This window comes from Aspergillus bombycis (assembly GCF_001792695.1).
Source record: "Aspergillus bombycis strain NRRL26010 chromosome Unknown contig00050, whole genome shotgun sequence".
NCBI lineage: Eukaryota > Fungi > Ascomycota > Eurotiomycetes > Eurotiales > Aspergillaceae > Aspergillus > Aspergillus bombycis.
The window spans coordinates 12,480-39,105 of NW_019170052.1; the positions used below are offsets into that span (position 1 = coordinate 12,480).

General features: G+C 48.3%; 9 protein-coding genes across 9 annotated transcripts; 4 read left to right on the forward strand and 5 right to left on the reverse strand.

The window, feature by feature from the left end:
- Positions 1-347: 347 nt before the first annotated feature.
- Positions 348-3,891, reverse strand: ABOM_006151 (uncharacterized protein; the record flags this gene model as incomplete). The annotated part of the gene is made up of 2 exons (XM_022533280.1): positions 348-3,590; positions 3,682-3,891. The coding sequence occupies 2 exons, from the start codon at positions 3,889-3,891 to the stop codon at positions 348-350; spliced, it is 3,453 nt and encodes a 1,150-aa protein (XP_022388494.1).
- Positions 3,892-4,386: 495 nt separating this feature from the next.
- On the reverse strand, positions 4,387-5,914 carry ABOM_006152 (putative flavin dependent monooxygenase; the record flags this gene model as incomplete). The annotated part of the gene is made up of 2 exons (XM_022533281.1): positions 4,387-5,782; positions 5,844-5,914. 2 exons carry the CDS (start codon positions 5,912-5,914, stop codon positions 4,387-4,389), a joined length of 1,467 nt encoding a protein of 488 aa, XP_022388537.1.
- Positions 5,915-6,519: 605 nt separating this feature from the next.
- On the forward strand, positions 6,520-10,827 carry ABOM_006153 (uncharacterized protein; the record flags this gene model as incomplete). The annotated part of the gene is made up of 2 exons (XM_022533282.1): positions 6,520-6,906; positions 6,964-10,827. 2 exons carry the CDS (start codon positions 6,520-6,522, stop codon positions 10,825-10,827), a joined length of 4,251 nt encoding a protein of 1,416 aa, XP_022388493.1.
- Positions 10,828-11,129: 302 nt separating this feature from the next.
- On the reverse strand, positions 11,130-12,502 carry ABOM_006154 (NAD(+) diphosphatase; the record flags this gene model as incomplete). Its single annotated transcript, XM_022533283.1, has 3 exons — positions 11,130-11,836; positions 11,890-12,336; positions 12,406-12,502. The coding sequence occupies 3 exons, from the start codon at positions 12,500-12,502 to the stop codon at positions 11,130-11,132; spliced, it is 1,251 nt and encodes a 416-aa protein (XP_022388498.1).
- A 460-nt stretch (positions 12,503-12,962) lies between these two features.
- Positions 12,963-15,910, forward strand: ABOM_006155 (glutamine-dependent NAD(+) synthetase; the record flags this gene model as incomplete). The annotated part of the gene is made up of 13 exons (XM_022533284.1): positions 12,963-12,991; positions 13,063-13,181; positions 13,238-13,371; positions 13,440-13,777; positions 13,827-13,852; positions 13,914-14,005; positions 14,057-14,221; positions 14,272-14,684; positions 14,743-15,077; positions 15,125-15,158; positions 15,203-15,245; positions 15,325-15,742; positions 15,801-15,910. The coding sequence occupies 13 exons, from the start codon at positions 12,963-12,965 to the stop codon at positions 15,908-15,910; spliced, it is 2,256 nt and encodes a 751-aa protein (XP_022388540.1).
- Positions 15,911-16,291: 381 nt separating this feature from the next.
- ABOM_006156 (questin oxidase family protein) lies at positions 16,292-20,315 on the reverse strand (the record flags this gene model as incomplete). The annotated part of the gene is made up of 7 exons (XM_022533285.1): positions 16,292-17,416; positions 17,636-17,796; positions 18,298-18,708; positions 18,768-19,127; positions 19,202-19,504; positions 19,569-19,775; positions 20,312-20,315. The coding sequence occupies 7 exons, from the start codon at positions 20,313-20,315 to the stop codon at positions 16,292-16,294; spliced, it is 2,571 nt and encodes an 856-aa protein (XP_022388497.1).
- Positions 20,316-21,552: 1,237 nt separating this feature from the next.
- On the forward strand, positions 21,553-21,783 carry ABOM_006157 (uncharacterized protein; the record flags this gene model as incomplete). Its single annotated transcript, XM_022533286.1, has 1 exon — positions 21,553-21,783. The coding sequence occupies one exon, from the start codon at positions 21,553-21,555 to the stop codon at positions 21,781-21,783; it is 231 nt and encodes a 76-aa protein (XP_022388496.1).
- Positions 21,784-22,329: 546 nt separating this feature from the next.
- Positions 22,330-24,909, reverse strand: ABOM_006158 (TFIIH/NER complex ATPase/helicase subunit SSL2; the record flags this gene model as incomplete). The annotated part of the gene is made up of 4 exons (XM_022533287.1): positions 22,330-24,220; positions 24,256-24,664; positions 24,720-24,830; positions 24,882-24,909. The coding sequence occupies 4 exons, from the start codon at positions 24,907-24,909 to the stop codon at positions 22,330-22,332; spliced, it is 2,439 nt and encodes an 812-aa protein (XP_022388535.1).
- A 643-nt stretch (positions 24,910-25,552) lies between these two features.
- Positions 25,553-26,035, forward strand: ABOM_006159 (uncharacterized protein; the record flags this gene model as incomplete). Its single annotated transcript, XM_022533288.1, has 2 exons — positions 25,553-25,601; positions 25,680-26,035. The coding sequence occupies 2 exons, from the start codon at positions 25,553-25,555 to the stop codon at positions 26,033-26,035; spliced, it is 405 nt and encodes a 134-aa protein (XP_022388534.1).
- Between the last annotated feature and the right edge of the window lie 591 nt (positions 26,036-26,626).

The window sequence follows — 26,626 nt, forward strand, 5'->3', positions numbered from 1 at the left end:
GGCTGTTAGAACGGTACGAAAATTTGCAATCAAATCGAGCAATGGGGCCATAAGGATGATGTACATTGATACATAGCATCCAATTCAAATTCTAACGTAGACAACCCGAGAAGGGGCGCAGGGTCCAAACGCAACAAAATAAAGATAAAAGAAAAGAAGGGAAAAAGGGTGCAGGCATACAAAACGCCCGGACAATGCAAAGTCATTGACGAAAGAAAAGCATCAGATTCGCGCCCTTCTCTATGTAAACGTCATAGAACGCAAGAATGAAATCGATGGAGTCGCTGTAACGTTATAGAAGTTCCACTTAAATAAGTGGGGGCAATGCAAAAACAGGTAAGACCCTCTTAAACAGGCACATCGGAGCTGAACCTCAACGCGCTGCCACGTCCGTTATGACTATTGATCCCTGGGCTCGTTGGACGGCTTCCGGCGGTCAGTCTCGGACTGCGAGGTTGAGTGCTTGTCGAGCGGGTGGAGGGACGGTTCTTGCGGATTTCCCGCAGCTCATCTTCCTTTCGGCGTAATAGATCTTCACGGGATGCCAGAGTAGTTTCCAATTCAGAGATTCGAGATAGATGCCGTGCCCCGTCGTTCTCTATGTTGATCTCTCGTAGGCGACTAGCATTGCCAGCAACCTTACGCTTTAATAACTCGTTCTCTTCTCGAAGTTGGCGGACCTCGTTCCCAGCTTGAGCCGCCATGTTAGAAGCATTCTGGTACTGCTCGCGAGTGTACTCGGCTTGCTTGGCCTCGTATTCTGCCTTCCGCTCCAAGCCAGAATTTTCCTGTGTCAGGCGCCGAATATCTTCCCGAGCCGTCTCCAGCTCTGCTACCGCACCTCCTCCAGTTTTGATCTCCCCCCTGGCCTGCTCGAGATCATGCTTTAGCTGGGTACGCTCATCCTTTAGTTTGCCAATATCCTCTCTTTGTTTTTCAATTTTCTGCTCTGACGTGGCTTTATATTCGGCTAAGCGATCCCGCTCCCGGCGGATTTTATGGAGATCTTTAGTTCGAGTCTCATAGCGATGCTGGAGCGACTCGAGTAGTTTTTCTCTCTCCTGTAAGCGGGATTGCACGTCGGTTAATGCATTCTGAAACTTCTCAAGCTCAGCCGCATGTGCTGCTCTCATCTGCACAAGGTTCTTCTCCAATGCATGCAGACCGCTATCCAGGGGTTGACTTGGAAATTTCGTTGATTCGGTAAGTTGCGTGTTATCCTGTGTCGTTTCCATCCTTATTCTTTTAGAAGTATGCTCGCCCGAGTCTTCCACAAAGAGACGCTTTTGGGCTTGTGTGTTGGGGTTTGGAGTACCGACAATAGTAGTCTGGGTTTGAGCTTCAAGTTGAACAGATAACAACTCATCGGAGCTCACGATGTGCAAAGGTTCAATGGAGGTTAAAGGCCAGCTGAGGCTGAAGTGATCTGAAGAAAGCCAAGGCAGTATCTCTTCCACGTCTTCACGCACACCAAGGGCATCGTCTTGCAAATCACCTACTATATTACGGAGACGAACGGTGTATTGGATGATCAACCGAAGACGTTGAAGCTCTGGAGGATCCGGGAAACAGAGCTCAATGTGCTCACTGGAGGTTGAGACAAGGAGTCGAATAATGGGAAGTAGGTTACCATGACGAGCAAAAGTGGTTCGCATATGCTCGACCGAAGGGCTCTTCACATTTAAAGACGAGTCCAGTGCAATGATTGCAGAGGGCGATTTGTATGTCTCAGTAATCCCCTCACTGTGTGTAGATTGGATCCCCAAACTCAAGGGACCTTTCACCAGAGAAATCTCCAGATTAGTGCCAGACCCCATTTCCTCACGAGGTCGAGTATATATAAGACCTTTGCCAATTAGATATCGCTCAACCACTTTTTGGGTTTTCTCTCCCTGTACCATAATCACCAGATGGATATCCCGGTTACTTGCAACTTCCACAAGGTAGCCTAGGAATAAAAATTTTGCGCTGGAATATTCAGCCCAAGCTGCCTCCTTTCTTAGGTCTGAATCCGAATCCTTGATGTGCTCTGCGATATTGAGATCGGGATGTGTGGCAACGTTGCTTAGACTTCCTAATATCTCGCGCATTCTTGACACAAGGCGTTCTTCGTGTCCGTTGGACATCTCCGAAGAGCTGGGCTCTCTAAGAAAATCCCGAATACCCTGGGTTTCATCCATAAGGACTCGTTCGTAGTCATCTTTGACTCTGGAGTCCATTGGAAGTGGCACGGCGAATTCAGACGGACCGAGGTGTACTGATCCGGGAGGGACTACTTCGGTATGGGTGACCGTCAAGGCACTTGGTTGAATAGTTTGTATGCTTTGTTCTTGATGTGGCATTTCTTCAAGTGGTTCCGATGAAGTGGGGTTCATTTCTGGCTCAGTATGATGAACAGTGGGTTCCTTGTCAACTCTAACACTTAGAGGTGCGGTTGTTTCGGGGACGGATACAGGCGCCACGGGCTCGATATCTTCCACAGATGATGGAGTCACACTCACATCAATAGCCTGTAGAGAATTCGCTTTTGCACTCAACTGGGCGTATGCATTCCTCATTTTCTCCCTCGGAGTTGCTCCTTCATACTGACTATACTTCTCCATGGTTTCAGCCAACGACGGCACTTCCTTCTTTTGGTTATGGTTCTCCATGCTTCCAGTAGACATCATGGATACTTTATTACTTTGCCGTACAAACGACGGTCTCTGGCCCAGGAGTTGAATGGAAGAATTTATGGATCCCTGTGACGTACTCGGGTTTGATTCGGGTACAGTAGACCTCAATCGATCAGTTTTAACGTGGCCTTTGGAGGGATAGTTCCCAGATAGTAGTAGCTGTGATACCAAAGAGCTAAGCCCGGACTGACAGCCCTCTGATGAGGGGGTGTGTTGTGAATCGAAACGCCTTGCCAAGGGATACTGGAGTGATTTCTGGCTTTCTAAAGCGGCCAGCGTAGCAGATGGAGTTTCTGCGATTCCTTCCACTTTTTCACAGGCTGGTGTCCCAGATGGCTCTTGGAGGATGGACGATGCAATTGACTTTGGCTGTTGAGAACTTTGGGCAGCCTCGGGCGTCAATAGATTTCCAGATCTTGACACTTCACCCTCACTAGCAATAGTTGGAGTGCCTCTGGGGCTGTGTGTAGTCTGTGTTGCAAGATAACCTTGGACTTCAACAGGAAGCAAATACTCCAATGGAATAGTAGTACTCGGGGTATACTCAAACACACACGCAGCCTCAGACAGTGGAGCTGATGAGGGAATTGGTCCAGCTAAGTCACTATGGCGGAGTGTGGGGACTGCAGTAGGTGTTGTTTGCTTTGACTCTGGAACTTCAGACCATCGATTGGCCTCCAGAGATGGACGTGGCTCAGATACAGAACCAGAAAGAACAAATAATGGTGAGCTCTCACGTTGTTCCAAACGCTGATCAGAAGAGCCGATAGACTTTACACTATAACCTTGAGAGAATTGAGTTGCTAACTGTGTTTCTGAGATTTCAGTAAGATGAGTATCGGCCTGGGACTGGCGATGTCTCTTCTTCTCCTCCCAGACCTGAATTGCAGCGTCGTTGGCGTGTTCCTTTGGCTCCTGATTATTGTATGCTTGTTAGATGACATCCCCTTTCAGGGAGCCGCCTCTAACTATGTGGAGTGGCTTATGTAGACTGTGCTCAACTTACCCAACTAGGCGACCAAGGCCCTTCCCAATCAATAAGATACTGAGATTCTGTTTCGTCAAGGATACAGTCGATATACCATTCGTCCTCGGCTAAGGCAGAACTTTCGTTGTCGTTTTCTTCGTCACTTGATATGACGGGGTGCGTATTTTTGTACCTCTTTTTTCTATGTTTATCTGATGAATAAGAGGAGATCTTGCACTTGCGCCACATTATGCGCGTCCCGAGAGCATCGCCGAGGTGAAGCAATCCATGGTGGGCAGATGATGTAACAAGATGGCAGTAAAGATAGATATGAGTGGGGACTGTTTAGAAAAGTAAGCGCTTGTGGAAGTGAAACGTAATTTGCACAAAGCGCAACAATGAAGAAACCAGAGAAGTGAATGGGAGTATGAAATTCGGTCTGAACTCGGACGACGGGGGATAGCTGCACGGATGATCGCCGACACGTGATATCTTATCAGTGCCCAACTCCACTATGACGGATGTTCACTCTTTCCTCGGTGTGGAATGATCTACTAACTGTATCGCACAGATGCGTTCGATGTGACTCTTGAATTCGGCATCTATTTCTAGTGATGCCCTGGAAGCAGACTACGATGGCCTCGGTACCAAATTTCTGTCTACTAATGCAGTGCATATAAACCTATGTGTATCTAGCAATATCTAGTATCTAATGTAGTATCTATCTATACATCTATACTTCAATCAGAGATGTGCCTGCTCTTTTCTATATTTCTCGAAATCATAGCCCAGCTGCTCGATGCTTTTGAACTTGTGCCGCTCATCCCCCTTTCCAACGAACGTTCTCCTAATCTCAGGAAACAACTGTCGCATCCACCTCTCCCTCTCCCCCCAGTAGTTGCCCTGTTTACCATTTCCATTGTCGGTCAACCCTTGGCGCGGCTCAGCCCTGCCTGCCCATTCGTATAGTAGATTCATGTAGTCCGCATCCAATGGAAAATGTAGAAGGTGAAATGCCGTTCCATCCCCCTTTTTAATGACAGTGCCATCTTCCCAAGCCTTCATTTCGGCTGTATCTGGGAGAGTAAGTCGTCCAGACCAGACACGAGCGAAAACAGCAGCCTGGTTCTCAGACAATGGGAAAGGTATTACCCTCTGGGGGAGAACAGGAAAAGCGAGCGTGGGGTTGTGGATATAGAACAGATGTTGGTAGGTGTTCAACACCCTCCGTCCATCCGTAATAACAGGATGATCTAATGACGATAGAAAGGGGAAAGAGTATAGATAGCCAGTGCAAAACACGATTGCATCGACGTCATCCTCAATTTTACCGTCAGTGAAGCGAACTGCCCTATTGTATTCGGTTGGTGGTAAGAATTCCACAATTTCTGGGACGTAATCCTTGTCTGTGGCGTTGGACGGCATCAGATATGACTCTGTTCGCTGTGACGCGATCACTTTGCCCTTGCTCAATCTGTTTATTTGATTGCCAATATCGACTCCTGATGCAGAACCTCCCACAACGATCACCTTCTTCCCGCGGAAAGACTCGGGTGAGTCATACAACTTGGAGTGGGAGATAATGCCTGGGTAAGTCTCATTCCAGATTTTGATACCCGGTATATCTGGAGTGTATGGGACATCATAATGTCCACTAGCCACAACCACAGCGTCATATGTATCGGTCGTGTCGACTCCAGTTCGCAAATTCTTCGTTGTTACAGCCCAAGCATCTGCTCTATAACCACTAGATTTGACACTCACAACTTGAGTATCAAGATGAATATAATCTTTCACATTTTCTGCGTATTCGTCCAAATACTTCTTCACTGTAGAGTACTTCGGCAACACTTGGGCATCAGGGTGAAATGGCTTGTCCCCATAGGCCATTAACTCCTTTGGAATGTTGGTATCCAACGTACTATAAATGGGGGATATAAAAGCTGGCTCTAGCGGCCCCTGGATGCCTCCTGTATGATGCCATGTCGGTTCATCGCCAGGTTCATTCGGATCAAGTTGCGGTACAAGCGTCGATGTGCTCTGTTTGAGAGCTGGTGGAGTGTAATTCCATACCCCACCTACAGAACTTCTCTTCTCGAAAACATCAATCTTGGTGAAGTATTTCTCCGCAAGTAGATACCTGATGAATCGTGAGTGAGACAATTTCAAGATGAGCGTGGCGCTCTAGATTTGCTTCATACTTCACAGCTGAGAGACCCGATGGACCTGCACCGATAACAGCTACCCGGCGGATTTGCTTTGAGATTGTCATGCCGGGCGTCAAGTAACAGCAAGGAATTTGGCGTTAGGTTTCCAGTTCCTCGAAGTAGCTGAGTTGATGATCAGACAATTAGTTATCCGTTATGAAATTAAATCACCCCGCCGGGCAATGTCGTGATCTACTACTAGTACTCCGTACTAGTTACCACTTTAGGTTACTGTCTAGCATGGGGCTCGGATAACATCGCAAACCTTGGGATAAACCAGGGAACTAAGTATTTTTTTTTCTCAGCTAATTATAAACTTTATCGACTTGCTTGAAAAAAAACCAATAACGTACTAAGCTGTGTAACCATGTTCATGCGGTTACATGAAATACACAAAGTTCCTTCTTCTGGTTACCGAGGCCATGGGACAGACGCCTACGTAATTTTACAGCTCCGATACTGTTCCGCAAGCTCCAGATTGTTTGTCAGGTGAAGTCACCCGTACTTTGCTCTCGCCGCCTTTTGGAACACAAGCTATCGCTAAACAAAACCACCTCTTATCTTTACTGTGAATAATCACCTGCCAGTTTACATAGCAGGGGTTGCAGGGCAATGCAGTAGCCATCAGTGATGTTATACCAAAGGCTTAAATCCATTAGCAGCTGCAGTGATGGATGCTAACGAGCAATTTCCGATCTCTGAACCCTTGCATGCGAATCGCATCCCTATTGCGCAGCTTTCTCCAACACTTGAGAGCTTCTCCAAGAGTTCGATCCATGCATCCGTTACTCTTTTGTGGCCTTATTCATCATCGACAACATCCCTCAGCCTCTTGTTAGCAGAGCCCGACTTTCGCTTGCGTCACTCAAATGGACAAGTAAAGACAGTTTTCCACGGGCATATCGCAGAAAGTGTGGCTAAATCTCAAATCGGAATCGGCGATTCTGTTTATTTAAGTCTGGATGGAGCGAGGTTGTCGGATAATGTGACAGCGCCTGGAACCCCTGGCAAAAGCGTGGCATGGGATATACACTTCGATGACCGTGTATTTCTCGAGGTACTGCGACTGAAAGTCCCCAAGAAAATGTGAGAATCTCACTGAACAAGTGTACAGATTTGGCGCTCATCGAATCATTTGTCAACTGTGAAAGTCCCTCCTACCCCCTCACCGAACAATGATACTGCAAATGCGCCACCGGCTACACCCATTGCCAAGGGTTACGATCGCTCTGACCAAAACTTCTCGATTGATGTGCTGGGTTCATGGCAGTCTCCGGCTTTTCTAGGACGATCGCGCACATCTTTAGGGGGTCTGGCTGATTCAGTGCTGGACCCATTCGCCGAGGAGGATGGGTTTGTTCCCGGGAAAGGAAGAAAACGCCCTAGGTTCAGCATGCGCAACAGCGAGTGGCGAGTAATCGATGAGCCCGAAAGCCCGGGTGAAAAGGGCGACGTCCCGGACTGGACACATATTTTCGATGAAGATTGGGAAAGCGAATCAGAGCATGGCCCCGAGGACGCTGCCGAAAAAGAGGAGAGGCCATCGGATGCCACTAAAATAATAAAAAACCCTGAAACAGACTCGGAGGGGGTGTCTCTTACTATTCCAGCCTCGGAGGCTGATGTTGCCATGGAAGACGTTTCGCTGGCATCTTCTAGGACAAGTCCGGAACGACATATCGCTCAGACCGCAGACGGGATAAGGCTTCCTCCACCTGGTGTTTCTGGAATAGCCGAGTTCTCGCGCAAGAGGGGTGTTCTAAATTACTCGGCCCATCTTCCGATAGAAACTCCTCGTCTACACCCTATCCCCTCTCCCGGACTCCCCATTCCTTCGCCGCTCGTTACTATGTCAAACAGTCCACAGGGCTATTTCACACCAGTCACAGCCACGGCGCATTCTCACACCAGCCAGATACCTACAACCTTATCTCAAGAGGTGATAGATTCAGACAATGAAATACCTGGTGCGCAGCCGGATATTTCGCAGGCAGCAAGATGTAAAGAGACACTCATTACTTCAGGAACAGGAGATCGCGCAATTGGCATTTCTGAATCCAGAGCCGAGTCAAATGCTACGAAGATTACCCTGGAAGCTACAAGCCAGCCACATACGATGGCCAATACTGGGTCAGAAGAGCTATCACCTGGCGAAGACTCGAAAGTAGCAGCTGAAACTGTCAAAGCCGACCAATTTACCCCGCGCATATCTGGGAAGGATACAGTGAGACTTGGTGGACATCTAGGAGACACTGACCAATCGAGAAGCTCGAAGAGAGAAGGAAAAGAGGTTGGGGTCGACGAAGCATGCATTGACGCTCAGGTGGAAGCTAAAGCTGAAAAAGACAAAGAAGAAACGCATCAGGGGGAAGAAGTGGTCATCGAGGACAAGCTTGAATATGATGGCCAACAAATAACACATACCAATAGAAGTCTTATTTCTGGGGACACTCGGGTAAGCGGTGTAGCCAGGGTGGTTGAATATGGTCCTGATAGAAGCGGAGAAGAGGATACAGAGACACCGGAGAGATTGAGGAGCTATCATGACTTGGTTACTGAAAGCGAGACCAAAATCCCAGAAATGGATCGTGGGGATCACACAGAAGCTGTTCATGAAGGAGAGGACGAATGGGAAGGGAAGGAAAGTGATGATGAATCTGAAGAAGAGCTTGGAGAGGAAGACGAATCGGAGGAAGAACAAGCTCAAGATTTTAAAGAGATAGACAAGGAAGAATATGCAGACAACGAGGAAATAGAAAGGGACGACTTGGAAGCTGGATGGGATGAAGAGGGATGGTACGAAGAAGAGTTAGAAGAAGAAGAAGAAGAGGAGGAGGAGGAGGAGGAGGAGGAGGAGGAGGACGAAGAAGCCGAGGATATGCACGAGGATGAATACGAGGATGGTGCTGAATCTGAGATCGTATCAGACCAAATGAGTGTTGATACACCCACCCAGCCGCCTGCCACCAAGAAAATGCACCCAGAAGTCATCGTACTAGACAGTGACAGCGAAGATGAAGTTGCGTCCGCTTCTCAGGCTTACCCAATAACCTCGTCAAGAAAAGATGCTAGTGCACAGGAGATTGAGTCATCCGAACCTGAAGCATCTGCTTCCGAAGAGGGTTCCCTAAGGTCCAGACGTTCGGACAACTCAGAAAGTTCAGAGGATGAAGAGGGCGAAGATTGGTCTGACGGAAATTCGGAAAGTGAGCAGCTGATGGATAAGAATGAAGAAGAGATGGCGGAGGATGAACGTGAGCAAGCGAATGGTGAACAGCAAGGAGCTGGGCATGCTATATACGAGCTATCTGACAACGGAAGGATGAGGAACGAGAAGGTGGATGAGGACTCGGTTGATGTACGTGGGGAATACCAAGCGGAAAACGAAGCAATGGAAGAACAACCCGAGCTCAAAAGGGGGCGGGTGTCAGTATCACAGCCCATGGATATTGGGGACGCGGGCCCCGATACTGATGAGCAACCATCGCCTCAGTATCATCAAGAGGAATATACGATCAAGGCACCATCTCATGCTTCCGACTCGGGGAATCTTGATCACCACCCATTTGTCATGTCACTCGTTCAAGAATCCCATTCCGAGTCCAGAAATGCTTTACACGAGCTGGAAACAGTGATCGACCCTGAGTTGCAAACCGCTGGGCTTGGTAAAGAACAAGTAAAGAAAGAGCCGAAAGAAGAGCGTCGTTCACATTCTATTCATGCTGAACCTAGGGCTGGGGCTTTCGAAAAGATATCTGAGGCCGCCCGAAATCTTGCCCCAAGCTCGTTTCTTGACGGTACTTCATCTTCACATGTATTGCACGATTCCCATGAGGCAGTTTCAGAGAGGCCTCCGCAATTGCAGCATTTGATATCAATGGATACTCAACTGGCAGAACTTGGTCCACCTTCTATGGATTTCATCGCAACTGGGATACTTCCTACGTCTGAACACACACAAGGAAGAATGACAGCGCAATTCCAAGGCCAAATGCCAACTGCCATTCAAACTATTACATCTGCGCCAGCGGAACGACATGTTAATCTCGCGGAAGATGTTGAGCACGAAGCACGCCTCGTCCCTACCCCTCAGGAGGGACAGGATGAACTCGAAGAATTTTCCGGGAATGGAAATGTGGGAACACGAGCATCTTTCATTGGAGACCATGCCCAAGATGAGCTTTACTCGGATGATGAATCCGTTGGGGATCTAGATGAGGTCCACCTCATTGGAGTAGACCGTCATTATCCCGGCCTGCACAGCAAGCTTTCCTATTTTGCTCCGTTAGCCACCCTTGTCGACCACTATAATGCATTGGTAGATACCATCTCCGTTGTGTCGGAAGCCCAGCCCGTGTTCCGGGCTGCATCAGGAAAGAAGGATTTTATCTTAACCCTTCAACTTACTGATCAATCTATGGCTGGAACCACGCTCTATGCCCAAATACTCCGGCCTTCCAAAGTAGCACTTCCCTTAGTGGAAGAGGGGAATGCTGTCTTGTTACGCAACTTCAGAGTCAAGAAATTCAATGGCTCGATAATGCTTGCCAGCGTTGATACCAGTGCTTGGGCTGTTTTCAAGGGCTTAGATGATAAAGCACTGACTCATGATCCTTCAGTTGAATACGGGAGCGAAGAGCAGGCCTGCGCCACTAATCTGCGCCAATGGTACCAAGAAACTGGTATGGCCATGGTGGCAGATAACCAACTACAAGCCTCTATAAACAGGGAAAGTAGAGAAGGGACACCCACTAGCAGCGCTGCACTTAGCGATTCAGGGAGCATCGATTCGACACTGCGCGACATGCGCGGTGAATCATCTTTCTCGAGTCGGGGTTCACGGCGGGGCAAAAGGTCCCATCGGAGAATAACAATTCATGAGTTAAGGGATGGAAGGAGATACACTGAGGTTGGCTCACCGTCTGGAAAAGAGAGTATACATGAACTGCGAGACGGAACAGTCTATGCCAATTTGTGAGGGAAACTTGTGTACCGTATTGGATCCATCTTTCACACTCGACCGGTTCTTGACTCTTATTTTTGATTTTTGTATATAAGCCTTCATGATGAGTTTACCGGTCTAGGTCCTGCTTGGACTGAGAAATGAACGACACAATTTCTGCATGCGCTCTTTTTATGGCACAAGAAGATGGTACTCGCCCAATCATCACATTCAAAGCAAGTTACTCTATGCTGTATGTAGTCTATGATATTCAAAACATGGGTACAGAGATGGAAAAGGCAAACAGACAGGATGCAGAGGCTTAAAGAACTCGATGCCTACATTTTTGAAGTCTTGTCTCCTGCCAAGAGATCCATGTTGACAGCTGCTCTGATCAATTGATTCGCGATAGCAGTTGGCGGCGGAAGTCTCAACCCTCCCTCTTTGTACTCCGGACCAGCTTTATCACCCAGTGCACTTACGCCTATTCTCAAAGCCTCCTCGACTTCCTCGACGTCAAACCATTTCGCATCTTCCAGCTCAGGATCATGGCTTAGATTGATCGTTTCATGGGCAGGATCGCTAACCTGTGCGATTGCTCCAATCATGAGATTTGCTGGGTAGGGCCAAGGTTGGGATGAGTGAATAATGACACGGGAAAGAGTAACGCCCGCTTCTTCCCACACCTCCCTCCGGACAGCGTCCTCAACTGACTCTGCTGGTTCGATGAACCCGGCAAGGGTTGAATACCAGTTGGGTGGGTAGCGTTTTGAGCGACCAAGCAGCACCCGCTTGGCATCGGTTGAAAGAACGGCCACGATGATTGTTGGATCGGTACGTGGAAAGGATAGGTTAGAAAGGGTAGTGCGCGTGTTGCAGGCTGGTCGTTCGGCCGGTTTCCCCTCTGCGACACGGGCAACGTCTGTAGGTGGACAGGCACGCTTGGTACCAGAATTTACAGAGAGCGTAGGATTACCGCAGGTGCCACAGAAGCTATTGCGGATATTCCAATCCATCAGAGCGCGGGCTTGGGCGTAAATGGCAGCTGGGATGCGGTGAGTAAACAAAGTCTGCTCTCTATATCTCAGCAAAGCTTACCCTCGTCAGCCGAAAAGGTCATGACCACTCTCGACTGGAAGAAGCTCAATCCCTTTTCCTCCATGGCACTAATCACAGCTTTGGAATTGGTCTGTTGCTCTTCATCCCCCTTAGGGGTTACATCGAGAGCAAAGAAAGGAGCACCGGTATAGATCTTCCAAGCGAGCCCATCCTGTTTACGGCTCTCGTCTAGTCCAAGGAAGATTAGCTGGGCGGTGGTCTTTCGTGAGTCATATTCCTTGATTGTCTCCTCTTCTGTCTTATCATAAATCGTCTCGGGGACAAGCTTTTGAATTTCATTATAGTGAGCATAATGTAATTCTGAAGGAGACTTTGTGAGGGGTGCAAGATCCTTCAGAAGTACAAAGCGGGTGGAAGGATGCCTGATAGCTGCCGAAAGAAAAGCATGCTCGGTCCGTAGAAACGAGAGCCGATTTAAAGGCGAGCCTAGTGATATCAGTATCGTAAAAGACCGTTCAATCACAACCGGGGGGGGGGGGGGGGGGGTGGCTCTACTGGAGAAGTAGTTTACGGTTTCTCTCCCAAACTGTCGAGACAGCATTGACTCAGCTTGCGTATGGGCAGGAGTGGGAATCTGGGGGTGACTGCTCATAATGAAATCTATGTATGACTTGGGCCAGTGAACGAATTGGGGTGAAAAATATATACTAGAAACACAATAGCAAGTAGAAAAAGAGGGGGAGGCAGAGTAGAAGTCGCAAGCGCAAATGTAGACGCCCTGATAACGAGTGATTAATCAGCTGTTTCAACTTATCCGAGGATCAACACCGCGGCAAATGACGTATTCCGGATACCATCACCGCATGCATCTCAGAGATCTTTACTACGAATGTGCCGGTAATACCAAAACCACAGCGGGGTACGAGGGGAAGCTCCCCACACACGTGACGGGCGTCATTGTCGGCCATCTCCAATTCAATTCTTATCGCCGGGAAAGCTCGAATGACAGGTTTCTTGTGTGCCCTCCTTAAATAAGTTGTTGACAAGATCCGGTTTCAAGATCTAGAGATCGAAGATCGGCCACTAATTGAAATTGTCCCCGTTCATCCAACATGGGCCACCTTGTCACTCTTGCAACATGGTAGGTACTACTCGAGCAGTTACTTGCGCCATCTAACTTGTAAGGTCGCGCTGATTTGTCTTCCCCACCAGTTCCCTTAATCAATGGGCCCTTGATTTTGAAGGCAACTGCGAACGGATTATTGAGAGTATCCGTCAGGCTAAGAAAGCTGGAGCTACTCTACGCGTCGGACCTGAACTCGAAATCACCGGTAACATGAGCATTGGCTATCACAACGAAGTTCGCTGCGTTGATACGCTCTTCTAGGATATGGTGTTCTTGATGGATTCCTCGAGGGCGATACGTTCCTCCATTCGTGGGAAATGTTGGCACGTATCGTTGACCACGCTGACTGTCAAGACATTGTCGTGGACGTCGGCATGCCTGTTCGGCATAGGAATGTGCGATACAATTGCCGGTGTGTGGTTTTCAAGTCAGTAAACTGGCCTCGCTAATAATCTTTCTTAAGCGTTATCTTTTACAACCGCAAGATCATTCTGATTCGCCCGAAGATGTGGCTTGCCAATGGTTTGTCTATGCCTTGATTATCCCGACACTTCGTCTTATTCTTGTGTCTAACCTAAACTATCCTTCGCTAATGGTTGTGGTTCAATCAGATGGGAACTATAGAGAGATGCGGTATTTTACCCCCTGGCAGCGCCCTCAAGAGATTGAAGATTACTATCTTGAATCAATCGTTGGTAAAATTACAGGCCAGTATAAGGTTCCTTTCGGAGATGCAGTTATCAGCACAAGAGATACTTGTCTAGGTTTAGAGACCTGCGAAGAGCTATTCACTCCTAATGGGTACATACTCTGACTACGCGATTGCGCCTATCGTGCTAATTCTATGTAGGCCTCATATTCCTTACGGTCTTGCCGGTATAGCCATAATTGCACCATGCAGCCCTGTTCTGGTAGAGATCGCTGACCTCTCTGATAGGCGTGGAGATCATCTCCAATTCTTCAGGAAGCCATCACGAGTTAAGGAAGCTTGACACTCGTATCAACTTGGTTACACAAGCTACGAAACTGGTGAAGTTGCCTGTAAAGAGAGCATTAACTCGCAGGCTGACGGCGTTTTAGAGCGGAGGCATTTATCTATATGCAAACCAGCAAGGCTGTGATGGTGACAGGCTGTATTACGATGGCTGTGCAATGATCGTCGTCAATGGCAATATCGTGGCCCAGGGCTCTCAATTCTCCTTGAACGATGTCGAGGTTGTTACAGCTACCGTTGATATAGAAGAGGTTTGGTTTCATAAACTCTGGATATTGTAGCGAAATTCTAACTAGGATAGGTCCGGACGTATCGTTCTAGTGCTAGTCGTGGTATGCAAGCCAGCAAACAGACACCATTTGTTCGTCTTGACCTCGACATGAGACTTTCTCGTAAAAACGAAGAGGCCGAACCCGGCCTTGCCCCATCTGAGACTATTGCGCCCCGATACCACGCTCCTGAAGAAGAAGTCGCACTCGGTCCAGCTTGTTGGCTTTGGGATTATCTCCGAAGGAGTGGTGCCGCTGGGTTCTTCCTTCCGCTGAGTGGTGGTATTGACAGCTGTGCTACTGCCATTATTGTACACTCGATGTGCAGGGAAGTCATCAAGGCAGTGTCAGAAGGAAATGAGCAGGTGATCAAAGATGTTCGCAGGCTATGCGCTGAACCAGCGGATTCAACCTGGCTTCCTACTACGAGTCAAGAAGTGTGCAAGTAAGACTGATCTTTCCAACCTTCAAACCTCTAATCAAGGATGCTAATCCAGTTTCAGTCGCATCTTCCACACTAGCTATATGGGCACCCAAAATTCTAGCAAGGAGACAAGGGACCGGTCAAAGAGGCTCTCAACCGACATTGGCTCTTATCATGTCGACTTTAATTTCGATACAGTTGTAACTTCCTTGACAAATTTGTTCACGATGGTTACCAACTTCCAGCCTAAGTTCAAGGTTCATGGAGGTAGTCGGGCAGAGAACCAAGCGCTACAGAACGTTCAAGCCCGCCTAAGAATGGTGCTTTCGTACCTGTTTGCATCCTTGCTTCCTACAGTCCGACAGCGGCCAGGTGGAGGTGGACTGCTCGTTCTAGCATCATCAAATGTAGATGGTAGGTGGTTTTTCCTATACGTACTAGATTTCGCTAACTGTCAGCAGAATGGTATATACAGCTTGACTCCTCTAGCCCCGAGTACTCGTGTCTATAATTCGTTCAATACTGACTGAAATGCACAGTTTGCGTGGCTATTTGACGAAATACGATGCCAGCAGCGCGGATGTACGTCTCAGCCCTTTTCTTTCCTGGCGCTCTCCTTCATACGGAGAGATTTGATGCTAACAGTAAGATTTAAAACTAGTTGAACCCAATTGGCTCCATCAGCAAAGTCGACTTGAAGAAATTCATCGCCTGGTCTCGAGATTCGTTTGAATTGCCTATTCTTCACGAATTCCTGAACGCCACTCCAACCGCCGAGCTGGAACCGATAACATCCACGTACGTCCAGTCAGACGAAGCGGACATGGGTGTAACGTACGCTGAGTTGTCCACTTTCGGTTACCTACGTAAGGTCGCGAAGCTAGGACCTTGGTCCATGTACGAAAGATTGCTCCATGTGTGGGGTAATGAGTACAGCCCTCGCGAAATATATGAGAAAACCCGTCATTTCTTCTACAATTATGCCATTAACCGCCATAAAATGACCGTACTTACCCCGAGTTATCATGCGGAACAGTACTCTCCTGATGATAATAGGCATGACCTGCGGCAGTTCTTGTGTAAGTAGTCTTCCGCAGTCGACTTGTTGGTTTCTAGAGTTTGCTAATGTGCCACCAGACCCCTCTTTTACTTGGGCATACAAAAAGATGGAAGACAGCGTGAAATACTGGGAATCAAAAGGATGGACTGCTGGGAAAGCACAGAAGAAGAACGTCAAGGCAGACTAGATGGATCTAGCTTAGCTACCCGTTATATGAATGCGGTCATATGTGTTTTAAGAAATATACTAAGAGAGATACACGCCATGAGACATCAGTTGAGATATGTAAGATTTGGCAGATATTGCATCTTGAAGAGATGACTTAGCATATCCAGGTAACCAGTACACGGCATAGGACTTGAATATATGAATTTGACTAGCGTAATGTTTGCTAGTAAGTTAATCTGAGAAAGGGGATAGAAACAGTTCACAAGACGCCAATTCGGAAGACGCAGCGCTAAGCAGACAAGACTTAGGAAAGGTATGAAAAACGGGTAGGTAAAGGAGAGTAGTGTGAAAAAAAGCATGATCAGAGGAAAGAAACAACAAAAAGCTAAGATCTCTCAATTTATTCACCCTTCCAGAACCAACCGCTCGGTTTCCCATCAGATGGGGCTCCCTCTAGACTAGTAAGTTCCCGACTAACCTGAGAAGGATTGACCACCTCGACAGATTCATTGCTCTCTTCCCGGCCATCTGCGAACCGCTGAGTCTTTACTGTCTTTGTCTGAATCGATCCATCAGGTAGTCGGATACGCTCTGTTGAAGTTTTGGTGGATATGACGTATGAACTTTTCTCGGCCACTGACTTGTCGGTCTCCGCAGGAGATGCATCCGTGGCCGATTGAGAGTCTGTCTTTGAGACAGTCTTCTGGTTTTCGCCAGGCACCCGGCCTAGGCTGCTTTCTGTATCTTCAACCCAGTTTGCTTGCTTTAATGATGCTCTGTTATCTGCGGCTCTGTATCTGTCTTCCAAGAGAAGGCGTAGGAGAGGACTTTCGTGTGCATCGTTGAAGAACTCCCGCTCACGAGCTTCGATGTCCGCAAGGAAACGGTCGTACATATCTAGTTCTGTTACTGAGTCAGGCTCAGCATCACCCCAACTAATTTCTGCCTTTGCACTATCACTCAAGGCTTCCTTTTCGGCCAGACTGTGGCTGTCTTCCATGTTCTTCGAGTTATCGAACGTGATAGTCGACCATGGCCGGCCTTCTGTTCCAGAGATGTACTTGAAGCGATCCCCAAGACTACCACGTTTGACCAGCCCCTGCAACCAGTCCTTCCCCGATTCCCTCTTGCTGACGTCTGCAGGGTCCCTGTCGAGCATAGGCTTTCCGTTTTCAAGTCGCAAAAGATCCTCAAAAGCCTCCCGCCACTGGGGCTCCGCGGGATCATGTTCAGCAGAAAGGTTCAGAGTAGACATGAGAGATGAGAACACTCCGTGTTCGCGACTGGACCGATATTGTGCCTGACGCTCCAGATGCAGAGGGGAGTAAGGACTGAACATGAGGTAGGTCACAGGCCAAGCCGGAGATTCATCATTTACCATGCTTGAGAAGAGGGGCCTATTGTACGGATGGAAGAAGCGGGAAGAAACGCGGTCATCAAACCAGAACTTGTCGAAGAAGGAATCGAAAAAGAAATCGATATCGAAGGGATCGTGAGGCGGACTCTGTCTTCTGGTAGGATGGGACTGCCAAGGGTCATCTGATCCTGGCCAGCACGGCCGCGATGGTGAATTATCAGTCGACTTGGATGACGCGCCAGTTTCTGAGTCCACATAATGGTCTCCTTCTTTGCCGTCACCGCTTTGTCTTTGGCGAGGATGCGCGTCTTTGTAGTATCTGTCGTCTGCGAAAATAGACCAATGGTCGGGTGGCGGGGCAGTGACCATCGATGGCAGTCCCGTTACTGACTGTAACACGGAGGAAATCTGTTCGTCGGCAAAGCGACGGAAAGCAACAAACGGATTGTCGTCATCGGGCCATAGTTGGGAGCTCTGCGCGGACGGGTCTCTGTCGCGGTTTGCATTGTCGTCACCTGCCATGGTTGGTTCCTCCCCAGCAGAAGGGTCTCGAGAAGGGATACGTCAGATCAGAATAAGAGACAGGTCAAATTGGTCAAGTGGATGTCGATCCGGATGAAATTTGAGATGGAAAAAGAAGAAGATGATGGGGGATGTATGAGACTAAAATAAGCGTTAGCGTGGTGATCGATTGAAGCTGTTGGGGATTTATCGCCCCACCTGCTCAGTATATGAAATCCACAATCACCACGTGATGTCTGCAAACATGGCAAATGCTTTTTTTTTTCCTTACTACGGAGTACATATGATCGATTTACATTCGCTCATTGGAATATACATTAATTGTCTGCCCGACTACATTACAAAAGTATATCCAGGCATAATGACTGAGCCACATCCGGTCACAGACGAGGGCGATCTTCAAATTCCTCCCATGCTTTATCGAATCCGGTTGAGCGGACCCACACGGAATGTTCGTCGGAAGTTGAATCCATAACTATATCCGTCATCAGCTACTGTTGCAAGGCACGGGTTTTAGTTCAACTCACCCATATTCCCGATCTTCAGCCACATATCGCCGGTGATCGTCAATCCCAAATTTTTGGCTTGGGCCTCGTAAGGACGGCAGATTCTCTCTCCGATCGCTACGGCTCTTGTCAATTTGCTAATGTGTCCATCATCCCTTGGGTGTGCATTGGCATATGCGAAAATATCCGCCCAAGTCCTCGAAGCTTGATACTCAATAACATCGTTGAGGTACAGCTCGGGTGTATTGCGAGATACATATAGCAACAGGTTCAATCGTCCTTTCCATTCGAGGAGACGTAGCTTGGAGCGCACATCTAGCCACGGAAGCGAGATGAACTTGACGAGGAATATCGACGCATTCATGCCATGTATATAGAAGAAGTCAAACTTAACCTGCTTGGATGGTCGTTGAGCAGTAGCTGTGAAGTAGGCTGAAATGTCGTTACAGTCAGTACCCCATAATGCAGACCCTAGCTCAGTGGGTACTTACCAACCGTGTTGACTATTTCAACAAGCTTTTCTTCCATTTGATCCTCGGAGATGGTGAATTCTGCAGCATGTTTGATCATTTCATCTGGTGCCCGTACAAGGACGCCGTCCTTCATCCTATTCCCATCGTCCCAATGTGCGGAATTGGCCAATTTCTCGTCGCTGCGTATTTCCTCTAGAATCTGCAGCAATGCTTTCTTTCCGGGTTTGCCAATACCCCCTGCTGCTTTTTCAGCGGGTAGGAGGAACATTGGGCCAGTCCAGTCCTCATGAGTAGCAGCTTGAGCAAGGGCCTCTGCTACGATGGCAGGCTGATTGAACTCAATCCCGAACCCCAAGTGGATGAGTGGATGAATGAGACCTTGAGCATTCCAACAAAAGTCAGTCTACACATACGGAATATTGCCAACTGGACTGATACATGCATGTACTCACCTCCAAACAATCTCACAAGCATATCTTCCGCGATATCATCTCCGGCGAAAATGTATTGGTTAATCACGTTTTCAACGCCCTTTTTTTCAATCTCACGCTGGAAAAATTCCAAGAAATTGGGGTAATTATCTCGTTTCCCAAGACAATCTTTGAACCGAGCCTGGTCATACAAGGACTGAACCACGCTCTCATTGGCCGGTAAAGCAGGCCGCTGGTAAGCCTTATTTCGCTCATACGCAGCCATGATCTCGTCCGGGGAAGCCCCAAGGGCAAAGATGGTTAGGATATGGTGGACGATATGGTCTGCCACATTAGCATTAGATGTGTTTCCTCTAGCGACAAATACGAGGTATTAAACCGAACTTACTATGAAACCCGGAATCGTTGAAGTACATGTGGTGCTTCTCTAGATTCTCCTGTAAGACTTGGCTAGCAGCTCGAGCAGCGTCCTCTCTGACCCCGGTGGAGTAGACCCCGGAGTCAGAGGTGGACAGCTCGATTTTTCGTGCCGTGGCCATTGGGCTTCCCAGAGCATTGACACGGGATGTGGTTTCGGAAGAGGCCAGGCGAATCCCTGCTGCTCGATAGTTAGATTCAACCGCGATTGTGTTGAATGGTGACGAGAACGAGACCCGCCGGAAATGTTGAACAGCCGCCGGAGTATAGTAACTAAAGCGTTGAGAACTCAAACATTGAGGACGAATGGTGTGAAGCCTCCTCGGCAATAGCGACGGTCGTTGTGTTATACCAGTGAGTTGGCGACAATAGTCTGCCAATGTAATGTGGACAGTCTTCCGATTCATAAAAGCTGGGGAGGGTGGATGAGCAGGAAGACCTGTCTATCGCTAGCTTATTTATCTCCATCGCGTATAGATCGATGTAATATGCGGGGAGAGCCGTCACTAGTGTGTACAGATCAAGGTCGGCGCTTCGGGGCTTCGCGACGCCCGAGCGACGTCATATGAAGCCCTGGCGCCAATCATACAAACGGAGTTGACCAATCTCTCGTATTTTAGTTGTAGGTCTGGCTACTCTAATTGAACGGAAGAATCTGGAGTTCATGGGTGAATTGGCATGGAGTCTGGATCGCATTTCGATCGGGCTGCTTACACATGGTGTCAGACCTGTCACCTGTCTTGGACTGTCGACTCGGGAAGATGCTTATCCCGGTTGACCATTGACTCCAAGAAGAGAGGCGCTCTCTCTGTGGGCTTGAAGCTGTCAGAATCACGCAAGGAACCCTTCACAACATGACGCCTTCATCACGGCTGTTTTCTTTGGAAGATGGGTACTTTGCCTCAGATAATCATGATGGACAAGTGATACGACCGCTCAGTCACAGATTTCACCCTTCAGGAAAAGGTGCACAAAACAATGTCGATCGCGGTATCTATCGCCGTGTCCCAGAACCGGTACACTGCCTCGTTTTCAAGACAAACTAAGCCTGAAGTCTTCAGCTCGATAACCATACTCGAGTCAATCATGGACGAGCCCACCTTAATTAGGCTAAATAGTCAGGAGCACTAGACCAGGGGTAAAAAAAAGCCTGGATATGCCCCGAGATAGAATGTGGGACCCTTGATCCATTTCAACGGCCCAAATATGAAGATCACGACCCAGCTACCTAACAGTACACAATTCCACCGAGGTTTACCCCCAAACCTTCCGATAAGAGGTCATACCGGCCCTCGAACCGGTGTATTTCTTGGATAACCTCGGGAGATTCCGACTGAAACTTCAAGGATGGACCGTGAGAAACTATTGCGGCCTAGTGTATCAGGTAGATAATAAAGATGGCGGCGAAGCAAGTGGTATCTTGCCGGCAGGGCTAGCTTTCGTCAACAAGTCTTGGCTTGACTTCTTTTCTAAGTATTGGAGAGGCTGTCTAAAACGTCGGAGGCTTCATTTATGGACGATCTGTGGGTCCAAGGGCCCGGTTTATATGCTTTCGATCGAGCAGCTCGCTTTGACGGGTTCTTAATACTTCTGCTATTTCTCCTGAGAAGTAAGGACAACACATGTAGTATGACGAGAGCATTCTACCTGGGAAAGACTAAGATGCAGATGCATGTTGAGTACGCATAGACTATAACTAGGATCTACTATCGTGATTACCGGTTATAGACCCAGGAGGCTAGCAAGCGCTTTTGCTTACCTTACTTCGGTATTGATTAACACACTACTTCCCATGATATGCCAGGATAGAACATATAAGGACTCAAGGTCTACCGCAAGAAGATAGACAACAAGCTATCCAGTCATTCTCTCTTTCCGATATTTCTTACTAAAATCCTACACTCACTCACAACTGTTAACGATATCCACTCATTCAGCCTCAATATACTGCAATAATGCGCTTCTTCACCCTCGCAGTCGCTATCTTCGCAACCAGCGCCCTCGCTGCCCCAGCCCCAGCTGCCATCAACCCCGACTGGATGGGAGGCATTCTGAACATCTTCAACAGACCCCACGGCAAGAACAGCGTTGAAGCTAGTGTTAGCCCGAGTGCCAGCGCTGCTAGTTCCAGTGTCGCTTTGGTTCCTACTTCCAGTCCCACTGTCGGCACCATTGTCCCGCTGTAACCTTGTCGATTTGCTACCTACCTTGAAACATTTTCTAGCTAGGGCGAACTAACGGCTATGGAAACCAGGCTGCGTGCAAGGGAATCGTCGCTATTGTCGGTTGTTGTGCGGGGTATATACGATACCAATGAGTTGAAGAAGGAGAGAGTGGAAGACAGGCGCAAACGTCTCGGTAGCCTCCGAAGTAGTGTTTTTTTTTGTTTGTTCCATTTTGAATAGGGCTCCCAGGCTGTATACTAGTATATTCGCTCATAAGTGCGACGGGCGGACAAAATTAGTCTTGTTGGGCCGGTCTCTGGCGGGGGCCTTGTGAATCGGATATCGTTCGATGCCAACTGTCTAGCGGAGTACAACTTGTAAGAATATATATACATGGATCTGGGAGAGAATTGTCAAATGATAGTAAGTTTATTATGTATACTTTGTGGTTTGATGCAAATTGCTTTTCCAAACAGATATATGGCCAGTGCAACCCTTTTACCAGGAGAAAAAGTACCAATCTGATGAACGAAACAGTTTTCCATCTGAATTGTGTTAGCATCTCAATCAATGCATGCCAAACTCCTCCATTTCCTTCTTCCGCTTCTGGCGCTCCCGCTCTATCTTGCGGAACAATGGGTGGTGTCCCACTTTGTCCTTCAGCTGCTTGTTCCTGCTCTTGTTGTACTCGATATATGCCATGTCCTCTCCGCCTGCCAAGCCGCTAAGAGTGGCGGCACTGCGTTTGACAGCTCCCTTCTTAGCCCTCGGACCACCAGAACGTTCAGAGAACAAGTCATCAGTGACGGCTTCAACCTCCGCAGACGTTTCATTTTGCAGCATGACCTCCTGTAAAAGCTCACGCCGCTCACCGGGGGTTGCATAAGCCAGCCCATCCAGATTTTCAATACCTTGAAGATGGGTGATAACTTTGAACGCGTAGCCTTGGTCGACAAGGAAAGCTTGTCTTTTAGACGAATAGAACATCTCGTCCGTATCCTTTGAGACGAGAGAGTAGAAGAATGCATTGAAGCCCTCGTCATTACGACGCTTAGCCCGCAGAATTCGGCCCAGCCGTTGGGCTTCTTGACGACGGGAACCATAATGTGATGATATCTGAATCAGACAGGTTGCCTCAGGTAAATCCAAGGATGTGTCTCCGATCTTCGATAGAAAAATAGTGTTGACTTGCTCGTTGTGCTGGAAGTTCTCCAGAATCCGCATACGCTCATTTTGGGGAGTGCCACCATAAATGTAGGCCTTGTTCAACTTAAGGGCATAACGCTCAAGCGCATAGACATTATCAGAGAACACAATAACCTTGTCTCCGCGCTTTTCGTGGTAGTCGATGAGAAATTGGCAAGCCTGAAACTTCCGGGGATTCATGATGTAGAGCAAGGCTGCCTTTCTCGACTTCTCTCTCATATACTCGGAATAAAACTCTGTAGTCATAGGACACCACACCTCAGCGCATTGGACTTTGGCAATATGCCCTTGCTCCGCAAGTTCCATCCAGTTAGCTTCGTATAACTTTGGGCCAATCAAGAAGTTCAAATCCTTGATTTTGTCATCTTCACGCAGGAGGGTCGCAGTCAATCCGAGCTTGCTTTGGGTCGCGATAGCCGATGTAACTTTACGGAACATAGATGCAGGCACCACGTGTACCTCATCAAGAATCATTAGACCCCATTCACGCGATTGAATCCAGTCCATCATTTTCTGTGCATCGTGAGACCGGGCTCTTGTTTGGGAAACCATTGAATATGTCGAAACAATGATACCAGTCGATCTGCGAAACTTTTCCTTGTTATCTGAGGTGAAAACGGCGATATCGCCCGGGTCAATATTCGACCACCGTAAGAACTCGTTTCTCCATTGAACCACAGACATGGAGCTGGTACAAAGAATAATCGTACCCTTCTTGATAGTGCAAGCAGCCGTAATGCCAACTAGAGTCTTTCCGGCACCACAAGGAAGGACAATGATACCACTTTTAGCACGTCCGTTACCGAACATCTTACTTAAACTCTTCTCCTGGTAACTTCGGATTCGAGCTTGTGGCTTCAAGTCGATTTCCAACGTAGGATTGATTTCATCGTTCCGGAAGTCATATTCCTCTAATGCCGGGCAGCCCATCGCCTGGCAGCGAGCCTTAACAGGTTCGACAGCTTCATTCGGGATTTCAAAGCTGTGAACCTGAGCCTGCTCTTCATCGTCATCTTCATCGCGAATGGCCAAAAGTAGATCATCCTCCTGGCGCTTCTCTCCTTGGTTTTCCTCTGATGGCTGTTGCTGATCCGTACTCTGCTTCACTCCTGCTGCATCCTTGGTGCCAGGAATAACAAGTCCACCCATTTTTGGAGCTGCTTGCTGAATGATACCGGCCGACCCGCCCTGGACCCTCTGAGCTCCGATGACTTCATCTTGCAGGAGCATCTGCAACATGGCTGGGTCGGTACTTTCCACAAAGAAGCGATTATGTTTCAGCACGACCTTGATCTTTCCGTAGGCTTCGTAAAATCGATAATGAAGGATTTAATTGTATCCGGGAGGGGCGTCTTCGACAACCGGTCAAGGAAGTTGATGATATCCTGAGGCTGGAGACCAACCGAGACAGCCGCATACAAACTGTTTCCCGTCAACCTGTATTCGTGCAGATGGGTCGGACGTGACAGCGGTTCGGCGATGGTGGTCAGGAAATCCTGCGCTTGAGGAGCCAAGGGCGAGAAACTCTCCAACGTAATGGTTCCTTTCAAGGGGTCGATCCATAGAGGACGGTTCGCGTGATCCGGCTTTAGAGGGAGCGACGAAAAGTCTTTGTAGCCGAAATTCGGGTCCTGCTTTTGTACGGCGGAGCTCTTCTTGTTACTGAACGATTCGAGGGAGAACTTGTCGACGACCTCTTGAAGAAAGTCAGCACCTGGGTGGTTACTTTTAAAGAGGCCCACTTGTAATACCTTTCAGGCTATCTTCCTTTGGGTCATATTCGGAAAATTCATCGCTACTACCGACATCCTGAATGTCAGGCACCGGGGTCGCACGCTTCGAAGCTCTACTCGACCGACCGCCTAACGAAGGTCAGCCCTGTCGTCTACCTGATCCCTGGGTGGGAATCGTACTGTCGGTTGCCTTGCGCTTAACAGGCATATTGTTGTATGGTGTTATAATCTCCTGAAACCGATGTCTATTGTCTATTGTGTTGATGTTATGCCAAAACGAGTGTGCATACTCCGAGGCTACCAGCGCCTCAGCAGGGCTCCAAGCAAATCTAAATGTTCCTTTTTTTTAAGATACGAGCAGTACCGTCCAACTGGTGTAAACTTGAAGGAAGCCGGAAGCGATAAGCGGGTTGAAGGGGCTGCAGAGAAAGAGAAGGGTGAAGGAGATAAATCAGATGTAATCCGATGAGATCGATGACTTTCCTCCGACGTTGTTAAGGCCTGAGGCATCAAGGTGTGGCGAAAGAGGCGGAAGAGGCCAGTTCGTCGGTGGCACAGCAACGAGTTGAGCGAAACAGCCTTCCGACCTTCGGCCGAATGTTGACGTAGTTTCTACTCCGGCTTCATTTTTCCTTCAATTGAGGACTGTTTTGCTCAATCTTGGTATCCGCACCTTTTTTTTCAAACAGAAAAAAATGAATACGGTACGTATATGAGGACTGCAAATAGACGAGATGTGAAGCCTTGCTGACAGTGTTTTGTGGGAATCTATAGATCCGATCTACCTGGTGAGCGGGAGACAACCTGCAAAGCTTCATATTCCTGGGCGACATGGAACCTAGATTACTGACATGCTGGCGGCACGCGTCAACAGGGTAGGCTGGGGTACTCTTTGCGTCGGTAAGGGACTCTCAAGCGCCCCATGTCCCACGGCAAGTACTTGCACTCGAGTGCTCCACGACTGACCTCGATAAACAGCTGGCGGCGGAGCCTATTATTTCGCTAAGAAATCGATCAATGCGGACCGAGCTGCTCGATATGAAGCAGAGAGCAAGCGCAAAGCGAAGCTCGCACAGATGGAAGCCGAACACCGACGCCAGTCGACTTTCAACGAGAGGGTCCCAACCCCGTCCGAATCCCCTAGCTTGAAACGGGCCAATATGGCGCAGTTCCAGAGCGCAGCGGACGATGTAGCCTCACCAAGCACGGAGGCCAGTCATGATCCCGCTCCAACTCGTCACGAACCCGAATCCGAAGCAGACCGAGTGCTAGAGAAAGGAAAATACGAGGCTGCTCAACCGTTCCGACCTCCCCGAGGCAATCGATTCAGCTGAGCGCGTTCACTCCTACGTGTGAGGGCATGTGGAGGAGTTAATTTTCCCCCAAACAATAGAGGTGGCAAAACGTCATATGCGCATGTTGAGAGCGTGCTGAGTGTGCTATGGCTTTGTATGATATCATGCGATTATATGCTTTGCGAGCTAGCCGACTTCTTAAATCTCGCGAAGTTTGCGGGGATTCGTGGTATATATTTTACAGGCTGTGTTAGGGAATCAAAATGTTGTTTTCATTTGAGTATTCATCCAGTGAATTAGACTCGACAAAATGGCACCTTGTGTAAGGAACTCAAAACTGTCATGGTTCATTTCTGCACCTGCAGCAACACCGTCACCCCACCTGCCCTACCAGAGGGAAGCACGGATTCTTCGTTTGCGATCGAGTTCGCATGATCGCTGCGGTGAGAATACATGTATGAATCTTTTCTCTGGTCGAGACAGTATGCAGGTTCCCGATGCTCACAATCATGCAGACTCGGCAAGAGAACAAAATTAGAAATGTGTCATATAGATAAAAAGAGGAACACGACGCCAGCAAACTCCGTTCCGACAATATGCGTTTCACACCACAGAATCCATGTTGTGGTA